Here is a 15073-nt window from a genome sequence, read left to right as displayed (position 1 = left end):
CTGCCTCATCCTCTCGAGTGCTGGAATTAGAGGCTTGCGCCACTAGCCCTGTTAATTTATTTTCTTCCAAAATAATGTCCAGGAGAGGGCAGGCAGAAGGTGACAAGCCAGATTGTTTAACAGAAGCCTCAAGTGAAAAGAACCACAGGCCCCAATGTTCACTGTTATCTTAAAGGTCACCAAAGTCTCACTTCCTCACATTACAAGGAAGAAAACAAGGCAGTGACGGTCAAGACCCATCGGGTCACCCTCGAAGTCAGCAGGAAAGGCAGAAGGAGCTGGGCCTGGAGGCTGGACACCTGGGATCTCCCACAGTAAGAGAACTATGCCCTGTGTAGCAAGTTTGAGGTCAGCCAGGGCAAAGTGAGACCCTGACTGAAGAGGCAGGAGGAGAGCCCAGCTCCTCCCACATCTTTTTCCCCCTTGTGTCCACAAAACTATAGTGTGTTTTCAAAAGTATCTTATTTAATAAGGAAAAGGAAAAATGGAGGGAAGCGAAGGACAGGTTCTCCTCAAGAAAGAGGTGGTGTTTTTGGTCTTTGTGGCAAGAGGTGGTGAATTTAAAAAGGAATTATATCTAAGAAAATTTTAACCCCCCCCCCCATGAAATAAAGTAATGACTGGTTTTCCTCCTTTTCAGGGCTGGGAATCAAATTGGGGCTTCAAAAGCACTCTTAAAACGGAGGCAAGGGGGCTGGAGAGATGGCTCAGTGGTTAAGAACTCTGACTACTCTTCCAGAGGTCCTGAGTTTGAATCCCAGCAACCACATGGTGGCTCACAACCATCTGTAATGGGATCTGGCACCTTCTTCTGTTGTGTCTGAGGATAGGCTGGTGCCTGTGACTCCAGCCTTGGGAGGATTGCTGTAAGGGAAAGGCTAGACTAGTCTATATAGTGAGTTCTAGGCCAGGGAAGCTTCTCAGCCAGATCATTAAAATCATTAAATAACTTCCACTGAGCTTGCTGGTCGAAACTGATGCAGGAGGACAGGGGAATCACAAGTTCAAGTAGTGCCTGGGCTAGAGAGTGAGTTCTAGGACAACCAGGCAACTTAGCAAGACTTTGAAATAAAAGGTAAGGAAAGGCTGACCAACAAGAGACTGGATCTAATGCTTTGATTCATTTGGGAGTCTTCAGTGTTTTTGATCCAATAAAGAGGCCAATGGCGAATGGCTGGGCACGGGGCGGGACACTTAGTTGTGTGCGTAGGATTCGGAGAGGAAGAGAGAAATCACCAAGACTGGGGATGGGATGCAGGTAGGAGATAAAGCCAACCAGCTACTTCCGATTGGGCCTGGGGCAGCAGGGGAAGGTTTAGGAGTGCCCAGCCTTTGAGGAAGTCAAGGCATTCAAAAACAAGCTTGTGTGTGTGTGTGTGTGTGTGTGTGTGTGTGTGTGTGTGTGTGTGTGTTTCGTTTGCAGATACAAAGATAGTGCCTAGCTGGGTGCGCACGTGCAGTCCACTGGGAGCCAAAGTGGTATAGAAAACTCACCTTGACGATATCCAGCTCTGAGATACAGCTCTGGCCTACCACCCGAGGGGCCCCGGGTTCAACTCACAGTTCAGTTTCTAAACCACATACACACATGTCCCAAAGTGGGAAAGAGAAGGGATCTGTGAAAATGGTTGTACGTGAGGCAAGCAAGTCCCAAGATCCTATGGTATGTGGTACTGAGGCTGGGGCTTTCTCAATTCCCTTCCAATACGGAGCCTAGGAACCTTGGAATTTTAGATTCAGGCTGTGGTGGTGCACACCTTTAATCCCTGATGCAAAAGCCAGCCTAGTCTGTGCAGTGAGTTCCAGGACATCCAGGGCTTTATAGAGAGACCCTGCCTCAAAAGCAAGCAAGCAAACAAACAAACAAACAAATGTTGCCCAAGGAGACTAGAGGTGGGTGCTGGATCCCCGGGAGTCAGAGTCAAGGACAGTTACTAACTGCCGTGTGAATACACAGAAAACAGAGCCAGATCCTATGCAAGAGCAGCCAGTGCTCTTAACCACCATCCCTCCAGTCCCAGAAAAAAAAAAAAGACCAAATTCTTTATAAGGCTGGGGGGACAGCTGCTGCCAAGCCTGAAGCCCCAGGAGCCCCATGGTGGAAGGTGAACCCTGACTCCTTCAAGCTGTTTGTTGCCTGCACACAAAATAAAAATTTCAAGATAAAAAGTGGAGAGAGGGGTACTTGGTTGGTTAGTTTGGCTTTTGTGGTTTTGGTGTTCGTTTGTTTGGTTTGGTCTGGGGTGTTTGTTTGCTTGTTTGTTTTTGTTTTCTCTGTAGCCCTGACTGTCCTGGAACTTCCTTTGTAGACCAGGCTGTCCTTGAACTCAGGGATCTGCCTGCCTCTGCTTCAAAATCATGAGTCACCACTACCCAGTGGAGGTGGGGGGAGGGTTGTTTGTTTTGTTGTTGTTGTTGTTTAAAAATGTGTGAATACTAAAGGAAATTGTCTACAGTTTGTTGCTGCTGCCTTGCTCTTTGACAGGATCTCCCATCTGGCCCACGGTGATGCCCGTACCTCAGCGTGTCAGCTGCTGTGAAGTGGCTCACTCCGCCAGCCCCGATGGCCTTGTGAAGACGATGACGTTTGGCTAGAATAAACTGACGATCAATACATTTACCAGAGAAATACACACAGTCATACGCACACCTACAAGGAGAACCACCACAGGCAAATGATTACCCACAGTCGGGTCCAGATGCTCATCTGCCCTTCTCCATGGAAGGAGGGTACAAAATGGAGAAGGTGACAGTTCAGAAAGCAAGCAGGACACAGTTCTAGGTGAACCAGTGGGTCCAGTGCTCAAACAAAAAGCAGACTGTTCTTTGGGGGAACTGAAGGGGGCTTAGGAAACTGATAGTAGACTAATAAAAATCTATTCAGAGTCAATGCGTGCTTTTATCATCTCCTCGCAGGCGGGACTTATTTAATGAAAACACAAGAAAAGGGCACAGTCGCACTGTGGCTGGTTTCAATATTAACCTGTCACAAATTAGAGCTCACCACCTGAGTACGGTGTCTCACCTGAAGCGTCCTGATTGCTCTTGATTGGCATAGGAAAGCCCTGGTGAGGGCCTGCTCCTTCTTCCGGTAGACTTGGCCTCCCTCTCCATGCTGGGTTAATGGTTTGCACTTCCCGTTGCAGATGGGGATCACTTCGCTGATAGCAGACCTGTGTTCTGAAACTTTCGCTGTGGAATAAAGACCAGCATCTCTCCAGACACCTTGCTCCTCGGGCCAGACTGGGAGGACCGAAGCATCCTGCCTTGTGCACTAAGCAATTATGGGTTGTTGTCCACCGGTAAAGGACAGCTGTTCTGGGGCTACAACTATTGAGGTGCCCACCCTCAAGGACCAAGTAAGTACTGGTTCTCAGTGTCTCAGGGGTATTTTGGCCATCACTATTTTAAAACTACACACACACACACACACAGAGAGAGAGAGAGAGAGAGAGAGAGAGAGAGAGAGAGAGAGAGAGAGAGAGAGAGAGAATGTGTTTGATGCTAGTCAAGCAAAGCAAAACAAACAAACAAAACAAAAAAAATACCTTTCAGTCTGAGGAAGTTGATATCACTGAGCTCAGCTTACATGGTCCTGGGGTCTCACGCATGCTAGACACATGCTGTCAGGACAAACCTCTAGCTTAAAACACAGTGTTTTAACTACTCAGAGTTAACATCCAGGAAAAAAGACCAAGGAAATCAGCAAATAAAGGTATGTAATTTTAACACGTTTCTTGTTTTCGGCCTTCCTCTGCAAAGTGAGACATCCTGGTCTCCTTTTCCATGTCTGGCTAGAATTGAATAAGGCTTTCTCGAATTACACAAACTGCTATTCCCCCCGGGCTTCCCCCAGCTTGCCTCAAAGACACATGGGATATAAAATCATGAATCTTCCCATGAGGCCTGTCTCAGTGTCATTTCCTGTTGCCGTGATAAAAGACCCTGACAAAAACAGCTTAAGAGAAAAGGATTCATTCTGACTTACAGGTCAAGTACAGTCCATCATGTGTGGGCAGTCAAGGCAGGACCCCGAGGGCGCTGGTCACGTGATCAGGAGCAGAGCACTCTGAATGAACAAGTGTGTACCAGTATGACAATGTTTCCTCCTTTCATTCAGTCCTGGGTTCAGTCCATGAGGACAGTGCTGCCTGCAGTCAAGGTGGATTTCCTACCCCAATCAGCCTAGTTAAGAAAAATCCCTGGGCCAGAGAGGTGGCTCAGTGGTTAAGAGCATGGACTGTTCTTCCAGAGTTCTGAGTTCAATACCCAGCAACCACATGGTGACCCACAACCATCTGTAATGGGATCCAATTCTGGTCTGTCTTCTGGTGTGTCTGAAGACAGCAACAGTGTACTCATATACATAAAATAAATAAAATCTTAAAAAAAAAGAAAAAGAAAAAGAAAAAGGAAAGAAAAGAAAATTTCTCACAAGGTCTGGAGAGATGGCTCAGCAGTTAAGAACACTGACTGCTTCTCCAGAGGTCCTGAGTTCAAATCCCAGCAACCACATGGTGGCTCACAACCATCTGTAATGGGATCCAATGTCCTCTTCTGGTGTGTCTGAAGAAAGCAACAGTGCACTTATATATAATAAATGCATAAAATTAAAAAAAAAACCCTCACAGACCTATCATAGGCCAACCTGATCTAAACAGTGGCTCACTCTTTGCTTCTTTCTTTCTTTCTCTCTTTCCTCTCTACCTCTCTCTCTCTCTCCTGCTCTTCTTCTCTCTTCCCCCTTTTCTTTCTTTCTATCTTAAGTATAGGACCAGAAAGTACAAAAGGAATAAAAACATGTTTCTGGCACTTTGACATTTAACCATCCGTCTCACCTGTTGAAATCTCTCTTGTCATAGGACAGCATGTGAAATGTCAGAACCTTCCCAGCTTCCTTTAGAACCCTAACTCAGTGCTGTAGATAATTTTAGGAGCTAAACAATCTCTTCATCGTGCATCAGTATCCTGGGGTAGGGTTCCATGGTGGTGTTTTTTTGAAAGGTATTTTATTAATTTTATAATATTCCTTTTACTCTGTTGTCCTTTTTTTTATTTTTTATTAAATTCATGTATGTAAGTACCCCATTGCTGTCTTCAGACACAGCAGAAGAGGGCATCAGCTCTCATTACAGATGGTTGTGAGCCACCATGTGGTTGCTGGGAATTGAACTCAGGACCTCTAGAAGAGCAGCCAGTGCCCTTAACCGCTGAGCCATCTCTCCAGTCCTATTCTGAGGTCTTAAGAAAGTATAATCAAGGGGCTGGGGATTTAGCTCAGTGGTAGAGCGCTTACCTAGGAAGCGCAAGGCCCTGGGTTCGGTCCCCAGCTCCGAAAAAAAAAAAAAGAACCAAAAAAAAAAAAAAAAAGTATAATCAAGGAGACAGTAGTCGAGAATTTAGAAATTTAACACATAAATATATTTTCTACCACATGCTTCCTCATTCCTTTAAAGTTCCCCTCGCCTCTATCGAGCAGCTTCTTTAAGACTGTTAGGTCCTGGGTTTTGAAGACTGTGCTGACAAGACTGAGCCCATCCTTGAGGGGTTGCTTTCACCTCCAGGATGCTCTGGGCTTCTTGGGCTGACTCAAGACTTCATAGGCAGCCTGGATCTCTAGGAAGTGCCTCTGGGCCTCCTCCGTCTGGTGCCGGTTGTGGTCTGGGTGCCAGACCTTCACCAGGTCTCGGTAACTCCGATGTATTTCTTCATTGGTGGCTCCTTCTGGAATGCCCAGAACCTCGGAGGAACAGAGCTCACAAATTAGCATCTCATAAGTGCTCAGGGTCCCAGGGCTTCTCCCTGCTTCCTGCTAAATCATACTAGTTAGCAGTAGAATGGCCCAGAGCCTCAGACAGAACTTTAGTCCTTGGCCAAGAGTATATTCCAGTAGTAGAGCACGTCCCTGACTGGAGTAAGCTCCAGGCTTTGATCCGCAGCAGTGAGAGAAGTAGAAAAGAACCCAGGGCTGGAGAAGTGGCTCAGTGGTTAGGAGCACTGACTGCTCTTCATGAGGACCTGAGTTCAAATCCCAGCAACCACATGGTGGCTCACAACCATCTGTGATGAGATCTGATGCTCTCTTCTGGTGTGTCTGAAGACAACTACAGTGTACTCATATACATAAAAATAAATAAATCTTTTTTTTTAAAAAAAGAAAAGAACCCAAACAAACAAAAACAACCCCTCCCCCCCCCCCAAAAAAAACCTCAGGGTATCATGTCAGTCCCAGGATTCCTTTAATGGCACTGCCGTTTCCAGCCTAGAACTCCATCTCCTCGACAAGATCTCCTCTCCACAAGAGAAATAAGTGTATGCTCGCCCACCGAAAACCCAAGAAGATGCTTACAGGAACATCATCGAAAAAAGTCCTAAGCTAGAAATGACCTAAATATTAACAATAGAGTGACTAAATAAGAAGCGGCAGGATCCGACACAGCAAGGGGCCCAGGCTGTCTCAAGTCCATGTTAAAGGGGAGTACATCTAATAAACAGAGCATTGAATGGGAAAAGCCACATCAGTACCAAGTGACCACGTTTATTTGATGGTCAAGAACAGACAAAACGTGGACATAGAAAAATAAGGAGGGAGGGAAGGAAAGGAAGAAATAAAGGAGGGAAGGAAGGAAGGAAGGAAAGAAGAAAGGAAGGAAGGGGGGTTGGGGATTTGGCTCAGTGGTAGAGCGCTTGCCTAGGTAGTGCAAGGCCCTGGGTTTGGTCCCCAGCTCCGAAAAAAAAACCAAAAAAAAAAAAAAAAAAGAAAAAAGAAAAAGAAAGGAAGGAAGGAAGGAAGGAAAAACTAAAAACCTCATCTAGCTGACATGGTGGTATGTGCTGTTAATATCCAGCACTTGAGAGGCAGAAGCAAGAGGATCACATAGTCTAGGCCTCCATATTAGCCTGGTTTAGGCCAGCTAAAGGCTACATAGTGCAAACATGTCTCCAAAAAAAGAAAAAGAAAAAAAAAAAAAGAAAAGAAAAGCAAAACAGGGGTGGGGTGGTAACTGGCAAGGTAGGCAGGGCAGTAGACAACTTACTGCAAGCCTGGTGGCTTCCATCCCTGGAATACACATGCTGGAAGGAGAGATTCCAGTCTTGCCAGTTGCCCTCTGACCTCTCCACTGACGCTATGACACAGGACCGGGACTCACACACATTGACACATTCTTTTCTTTCTTTTTTCTCTTTTCTTTTTTCTTTTTCTTTCTCTTTTCTTTTTTCTTTTTCTTTTTTCTTTTTTTTTTTTTTTTTTTGGAGCTGGGGACCGAACCCAGGGCCTTGCGCTCGCTAGGCAAGCGCTCTACCACTGAGCTAAATCCCCAGCCCCACATTGACACATTCTTGAACCTAATATATCCTGATAGGACTTGGGGTGTGGCTCAGTGTTATTGTGTCCATGTAGTGTACCTACGGGTTCTGAGTGTAAACTCCCACACTGTGAAACAAACAGAACCCCTAATCCACTGTGGAAGACGTCAGAAAGGAGGTAACCTCCAAGATAGGAGTATAGATTGGGGAGAGACAGGAAGGAGTCTTCTTGGAGCTGGTATTGTTCCACACCTCAACCCAAGAGCCCGATACACAACCTTAGAAAAACTATGGGGCTGGAGAGATGGCTCAGTGGTTAAGAGCACTGACTGCTCCTCCAGAGGTCCTGAGTTCAAATCCCAGCAACCACATGGTGGCTCACAACCATCTGTAATGGAATCTGATGCCCTCTTCTGGTGTGTCTGAAGATAGTGACAGTGTGCTCACATACATAAAATAAATAAATCTTAAAAAGAAAAGAAAAACTATGTTAGAATTTGACTAAAAAGTATTATTCTTGTGTCTTTCTCATGTACCTTCATGCAGTACATGCAAAAGCCCAAAGAAGCCAGGATCTCCTTTTAGGGCATAGCAAGCAGACCTCAATGTAGAGCTCCCTCAAGCAAATTACCAGCTCCTGCAAGACTTCCAGCTCTTAGAGTCCAGACAGGCCTGAGGAGACTTACCTGAAGAGACTTACCCAAAGACAGGGAAGAGAAGCTTACCTGGTGAGCCAGCTGACGTTTCTCATCCTGAAAACTGTCAACAAATTCATAGAGCTTTTCCCATTCCTGGAACTGGCTGCTATTGAAGCCAGGAGCCCCAACCAGTAGCCACCAGATCCGGCAAGGCAGAAGCAAGACAGACTCCACGAGACGACCGAGAAGTGGGAAAAAGTTGAACCAACTCAAGAAAGAACCAAGGGTTTCTGCTGCGTAGTTAATGGTGGCAGCTGTATTGTACAGGGTACTGTAGGCCAGTGGGCCTGTGAAGGCGAGGTAAGCTAAGCCCACACGGTAGAGGCGCACACTAAGTGTCTCTGACACTGCTGAAACTTTGTATCGGCGATGCTTCTGGGCTGTAATGCTGGCAGCCAAACTGATGGGCAGGATGGCTATGGGGCGGCCATAGAACACAGGGGAAGTGAGGAAGGCTGCTCCTAAGGTGTTCTTAAAGTCTGAGGTCTGGTTACCAACAGCAGCTACCAGCAAGACCCCTAAGCCAACGGCCAGTGGGAGGCCCACTATATAGAAGTTGGCTGTGGAAGAAAGGCTGATCAGAGCCACGAGACCAAAATAGACACCTACTACCATCTGGGAAGCAAAGCGAAGGAGACTCAGAGGGGGTCTCTCCTCTTCTGGCCTCTGTTTCCAGCTCTGGACTCCGTTGGCTTGAGCCACAAAGCTTGGAAGCTTCCAGAATTCCCAGAGCCAGCCCAACCCACCACCTCCCAGGGTGAGCATCCAGAGCAGGGCATGGCTGTCCCTTCCCAGATACAGGTGGTGTAGTCCAACAGGGCCCCCAAAAGCCCAAAGGGCATAGGTCATCAGGAGCCCTTTGGCCATCCTCTAGGGCAAGAGTCTCAGAGCGAATCCAGTGGCATTTGACACTGATCAGATTGCAGAAATCTCAGGGTCCTCCATGAGAATCACCACAGTCCTTGGACCTGAGAGGTGGAGCAAGGAGAAAGACTCAGCAGTAATAAAAGTCAAGTTAGTCCTACCTCAGGGTCTCTCAGGTACTAAATGTCTCCTATCTTTGGTTAGTACCCCAGTCCCATTATTTACAGTCACAATGATATGGAAATATTTAGGGGAGAAAAATGCTTCAATTACTTTTTTCATTTACTTATATTAATTAATATTTGAGGCACAGTCTCTTTTTTATTTAAAGATTTATTTATTTATTATATATGATTACATTATAGCTGTCTTCAGACACAACAGACGAGGGCATCAGATCTCATTACAGATGGTTGTGAGCCACCATGTGGTTGCTGGGAATTGAACTCAGGACCTCTGGAAAAGCGGTCAGTGCTCTTAACCACTGAGCCATCTCTCCAGCCCCCATGCAGTCTTATTATATGCCCCAAACTGGTCTTATGTGGCCATCACTGAGGATGACCTGATCTTCCTGCCCCCACCTTCCCAAGTGCTAGGGTTATAGGCATGTGCCACCATATCCAGGGAAGAGAATGTTTTAAGTGACTTCAGTTGGGACACCAAGAACTAGGTGCCTGAACAACAATAAATCAGAAGCTTGGAACTAAAAGGGTGACCCACGGGTCACTTACTGCTCTTCCAGAGGACCGGGATTCAATTCCCAGCACTCAAATAGCAGCTCATAGGTGCCCTCTTCTGGTCTCCCAGGGCATTAGGTGTGCATTCAGTACACACACAAAGATTCAAGGAAAACACCCAAGCACATAAAGTAAAATTTAAAAAGAATAAGAAGGAGAAAAAAAAGAAGCTAACATTTCTATCCTCCCCTCGGACTCTGGAATAGAAATGACTTACCAGGGAAGGCTTTGAAAGCCAGTGTCTTATCCAAGTTCATCCCTTTAACACCGAGTGTGTGTGTGTGTGTGTGTGTGTGTGTGTGTGTGTGTGTGTGTGCGCGCGCGCGCGCGCGCTCTATTACCTGGTCAAAGGTTTTAGCCTTTCTCCAGCTTTCCCACCTCCCCAGACCATGTTCTTCTCCCACAAGTCAAATTTGAAAGGGATCCTGAACTCCTTCCACTTAAACATTCTAGAAAACATTTTGATCTAGACCTTAGCACCCCACAGTCCGGCCAACCTACCCCTATCAACAAGATTGAAGCGCCTCTACAAAGAGGCTACAAAAATCCTCAGAATATCAAATCGATCTGCCAATATGTCTTACCTACTTCAAGCGAACTCACCCTCAGGCAGTGCCAGTAGAGCCGCAGTACCTGACTGCTCAGGCTGCCAAGCCGCTTCAGACCAGTCATTTCCTTTGACCACAGATTCAAAATGGCCCCTCTGTTACTGATCCCACTTCCACATAAGTGGACTTTGTCCCTCAGTGCTGACTGTGCGTCTGAAGTCAGGCCACCTCCTCCAGGCCCCGCCCCGAAAGCCCTGGTCAGCCCCTTCGGAGCCACCTTCCGGTCCTGCACTTCTCTGCTCGCCAACTCCCCTGAACTCTTCGGGAAGCTTTCCCCAGGCTCGCCCAGTTTGTTACTGTAGGACCTGGAACCGCGCCCCACTCCCGGCGGAGCGCACCTCTTGCAGCACGTCACTACAACCGCCAGGTGGCGCTGCCGCTTACGGAAGGGAGAGTCCTAAAAAGTCCCACATCTCCTTTTTGTAACATTGGGACATGGGTCAAAGCTGCCCGGACTGTGCGGCTACCTGGCGGGAGAAAAAAGGCGACCTTATCAACAAAATTAAAAATCTCAATTTCGTCTTCTCTCCGCTACAAATGGGAGGTGATCCCTGTCTCACTTCAGGCTGCAGGCTTCTCTCTCCATACTCCAAGACGGCCATTTATAGGATCCCTTCTAATTTCTTAAGGGAGAGACATCCACCCATAAGCAAAGGGAGAGCCTATCAAGGACCCCAGTTTTGCCTCACTATTTTGCTTCTAGGCCTTCCAGTCAGGGGACTCCGCATCCAGATCCGAGAGTCTGAGCCTGCATAGCCCAGAATCCAGAAAGCCCGAAGCTGTTCTAATCCTGGGGACACCAGCCAGGGATACAGTATGGGGGAGGCATACCATCAGAAGAGTAAGGCCAAACCTAGGACTCAGGGGGAGACGAACCTGCCTTCTCGCTTGGGAGCTGGCATACAAGATGCCTTCAACATTCCAGGCTCCAATCCCGGTGCAGCTCCATGACCTTGGCCAAGTCACACCCTTTCCTGGGCTTCAGTTTCTTTTTAAAGAAGCTTGGCTCCACGAGATTTCCCAGGCTTGGCTAGAGGTAGGGATGAATCCGGTGGCCTCACTTAGGGTCACCTGTCAACAGTAGGCAGAATGTTTTAGCTTCATCCAATGTCTAACCCTAGCTGGGGTGGGAATGCGGCTCGGGATATAGCCTCTTTAGGGCTAAGGAGGGGCGACAAAACGACAACCCAGCCACGGCTGGGGACGGGGGCGGACAGGGGCGCTGAATAATGAATGAGACTTAATTGGGCCCGCTCTGCGCGGCGGCGCGCTAAGCTTGGCAAACAGCGCGAGCAGCCGCCGCCGCCGCCGCTGGACAAACAAACTGGATAGGGTGCCTGGAGGCCAGTGGGAAACGCCGGGAGGGGGAAGGGACCCCGGGGAGCCAGGCCTCGGGCCCTCAGGAGGGACCCAGAAGTGGCCAGAAACCCGGGAGGGATGAAGGTTCCGGGCCCAGCCTGGGAAGGAAGGACTAGGGAGGGAGCGAAGCAGATTTTGCCATAGAACCTTGAGACCCAAGGGCAATGTAAGCGCGTGGAAAAGATGGAGAAAAGAGTGGAGGATGGAGAAAAGAGTGAGAAATGAGCAAGGAAAAGGCACATCTGGAGGAGGGTGGCGGAAGGTGAGGGGCGAGAGAAGAACCATTACGGTGAGGAAAGGGCAGAGCGATGGAGAAACGAGAAGGGAGGCACCGGGGACCTAGAGGAGAAGATTGAAGAAGAGTCAAGGAGAGGGATGAGCGGTGACCGGAATGAGAAGAGGGGTGACGGGGTGGGCGAGAGGCGCCCCTGCCTGCGCCTCGCCCTGCCTCGCTCCCGCCCTAGCGCTCTCTCCAGCCGTCCGCACTCACTTTGTCACAATTACGGGGCCGTCACTCGGTCGGGATTGTTTTCCCCAAATTGTTGTTCTATAAACTGGCGCGGGGTGGGGGGTGGGGGGTGGGGGGATCTGACAAGCTGAAACCGGAGGGGAGCGTGTGAGCAGCTGTGGAGGACTTGGTAACATATTTACCCGCCACTGGCACGAGGTTGTCCTTGGCTGATACAGAAACCCAAGAGGAAATTGATGGCCACCCCAACCTTCACCAGTAATTCCGATTTTCACCTTCCAGGCCTCTCTCGGTCTCAGCTGCCTCAGTTTCCCCAACCGAGCGCGGCAGGTATTGGAGGCAGAGGCGATGACCAGGTATGAGCGAGCAGAAGTTCCTTAGCCTTTCCCTAGTCTCTCTGGCCCGCGCCCTCGTGAGCGCCTGCTCACGTCGCAGGTTTGCCAAGGTTTGCCACTCTCACTCCCAAGTGTGCTCACATGCCCTCGCCTCCCCCCGCGACGCTCGCTACCCTAGACCACCTTGCCGCTCCTCAATTCTGCAGACATCTGTTGCGCCCACTGAGCGAGAACTGCCCTAGCTTCCAGCTGCCCCCCCTCTCTACCCCCATCACCACCAACCCCCCGGCGCGCCTCCTCCCCGCCAGCCCAGCCTGTCGGCTCCGTGACAGCCGCCGCCGAAGCCCGGGCCCCGCGGGAGCGGCCGGAGAGGAGACGCTGCATGGCTGGCTCCGACACCGGCCTCCCTCGCGGCTCCAGGGGCAACGGAGGATGGAGGCCGCTGAAGCGAGACCAGAGTCGGCCGGCCGCGGGAGTTGGCAGGGCTAGACGCGGGAGGGGGGGAGGCCCTGGGTGGGCTCCTCTCGGCTTCTTTTAAATCCTGTCTTTCTCAGTTGGTCGCCCTTGGTCCAGCCTGAGCCGGGACCCTTCCCGCTGAGCGCGCGTGGGATTCAGTAGGCTACCCGGTCCCCGCCCCCCACGCCCCCCAGTCCGGGTGATTTACACCCGGGCTCCGCTCAGCGGCCGCTTCCCAATCAGGAATATCGACCCCGGGCGGGGCCCTCGGGCCGCATCGATCCCTCTAAGGCTCGGGATTTAAAAATGTCAAATTTGCCTTTTCCAAGCCGGTGGAGGGGGCGGGGGCAGGAGGAGGGCCGTTTGCAAGGGAGGGTGGACAGCAGGGCATCGACCAGGCGCCTGTGCCCAGAATGAAAAGCGAAGGCGGGCGTGCCCTGGCATGGCCTGGTCATTCTTGTGTTCTCATTTGTGGCAACAGGGAAGCTCTACCCCTACTGCCTTGATTCCACAGCACTTCACTACCACACTGGGTCATTCCCAGAGACAGGAGCCCAAAGAGGAGCAAAGGCCACGCCAAATTTGACAAGACAAAAAAATGAAAGGGACCCCTAAAGGTTAAAACATAGGGGAAAGAGACAAAACTATAGTGACCCCAAGAACAACGTAGGCCTGGGAAGAGCAAAGCAAATGGAAACTGCCTTAAAGATACCCCGCATAAACCAATGTCCCAGAGATCCAGAATCCCCTGATGTCTCTATAAGTCCGGGAGGTTCAGCCCTGGCTAGGGTAGGCGCCACTTCTTAGTGGTTTTAGAATGAAATGGAAGAGTGGAGACAGAGCTTGATGGAAAAGAGATGGTTGTAGTATAATAAGTATTGTCTTCCCAAGGTGTGAATTAGTAATTAGCTAGGCCCACGAGTCCAAAGAGTTGGGCCTCCAGCAACTACTGTTTCTCCAGGCCCTAAGAGATAGAATCACGGGGTTGGGGATTTAGCTCAGTGGTAGAGCGCTTGCCTAGGAAGAGCAAGGCCCTGGGTTTGGTCCCCAGCTCCGGAGAAAAAAGAACAAAGAGAGAGAGAGAGAGAGAGAGAGAGAGAGAGATGGATTCACTTAGAGATCAAAAGATCTGTTCTTTCTGCTAGGTGGTGTCTGTATCCCAGGTCACGCCTTTAACCCCAACATTGGGAGGGAAGAGGCAGGTGGATCTCTGAGGCCAGCCTGGTTGAAGAGTGAATTTGGCCAAGGCTACACAGAGAAACCCCGTTTTGAACAACGAAAATAAAAAGAGAAAAGAGAGAAAAGGAGAAGGAAGAAAGAAATGAAGGAAGGAAGGAAGGAAGGAAGGAAGAGAATCTGGTTTTTCTCACCCTGAGCCTCACACAGGTGTCTGCTCAGTAGTCACTCCTTTCTCTGAGGTCACTACCAACCAGGGGAAACCAGATGGGTTAGAGATCACATACTGCAGACTGCATATGTTGTCCAGCTGTCCATGGAGGGCTGTAGGTCGTGAAGAACTCTTGCAGAAATCACTTTCCCAAGACTAAGCAATTAGATATCTAGACTTGGGAGAGAGGAGAGTGTCCTCCGCTCTCAGTGCTTGGGTTAGGGACTGGGAGGGATGGATCGGTTGTCACAGCACTCTCACAGTTAACACACTACACACCCTCAGGAGCACACCTCAGCTGTCACCCTGTGCTGCTGCCACGCTGCCATTTCCCCAAGAACTGCAGACAGAGCTGACAGCAAGTGAGGGTATATACTGGGAGGGGTGTGGTGGCTGGTCCTACACTGATAAAATCAGTGGGACACATCACCGTCACTGATGCCGTTACACCATCCGCTCTATCCGTTGCTGCCAGGCACGCCATTGTCTGAGTAAGCAACCAAGCACAATTCTTCTGAGGTCAGGCACCAAAGCACCTAGTTTTAAAACCTAACTACGTCCCTTTTCAGTATCTGACCTTAAATCACCTAATCCAAGGACAGAGTTTGTCTCCAACTCTGACTCTCTCATTCCTTAATTAAGGAGATGGCCAACAGCCGGGAGTCCAAGTTCAAGGTGGTCAGGGCCGGGGGTCGAAGTGAAAAACCAGAAATAGAGGGAGCGGTGGGACTGTTAAACGCTCCCTTGCTCCCGCTTCTGCCACTGGCCTCTTTCCCAGCACGTCCACTCGCCGCCCACCCGGCCCCCGTCCGCCTGTCAGTGGAGTAATGAATGCGCGCTCCGGGCCCTGGG

The 15073-nt window shown here is 49.5% G+C and overlaps 1 protein-coding gene across 2 annotated transcripts; it reads right to left on the bottom strand.

The window, feature by feature from the left end:
• Positions 1-5398: 5398 nt before the first annotated feature.
• On the bottom strand, positions 5399-10370 carry Dnajc22 (DnaJ heat shock protein family (Hsp40) member C22). 2 transcript variants are annotated; one of them, XM_087558327.1, is made up of 3 exons: positions 10192-10370; positions 8034-8974; positions 5399-5740 (listed from the first exon to the last, which is right to left on the bottom strand). In XM_087558327.1, exons 2-3 carry the CDS (start codon positions 8871-8873, stop codon positions 5555-5557), a joined length of 1026 nt encoding a protein of 341 aa, XP_087414453.1. In that variant the 5' UTR covers positions 8874-8974; positions 10192-10370; the 3' UTR covers positions 5399-5554. The 2 variants fall into 2 exon arrangements, with proteins under 2 accessions (XP_087414453.1, NP_001014226.1); NM_001014204.1 differs by having other exon boundaries at positions 10211-10275.
• Positions 10371-15073: the final 4703 nt, after the last annotated feature.

This window comes from Rattus norvegicus, chromosome 7 (genome assembly GCF_021556685.1).
Source record: "Rattus norvegicus strain SHRSP/BbbUtx chromosome 7, alternate assembly SHRSP_T2T, whole genome shotgun sequence".
Classification (NCBI taxonomy): domain Eukaryota; kingdom Metazoa; phylum Chordata; class Mammalia; order Rodentia; family Muridae; genus Rattus; species Rattus norvegicus.
This window is presented reverse-complemented; position numbering and strand designations above follow the sequence as displayed.

What these genes read in the sequence shown, in the direction of transcription:
- Dnajc22 (XM_087558327.1), bottom strand. Translation starts at nt 8,873, where the DNA reads ATGGCCAAAGGGCTCCTGATGACCTATGCCCTTTGGGCTTTTGGGGGC. An exon ending in AACGTCAGCTGGCTCACCAG is followed by an intron (nt 5,741 to 8,033) that starts GTAAGCTTCTCT and finishes TGTTCCTCCGAG; the next exon opens with GTTCTGGGCATTCCAGAAGG.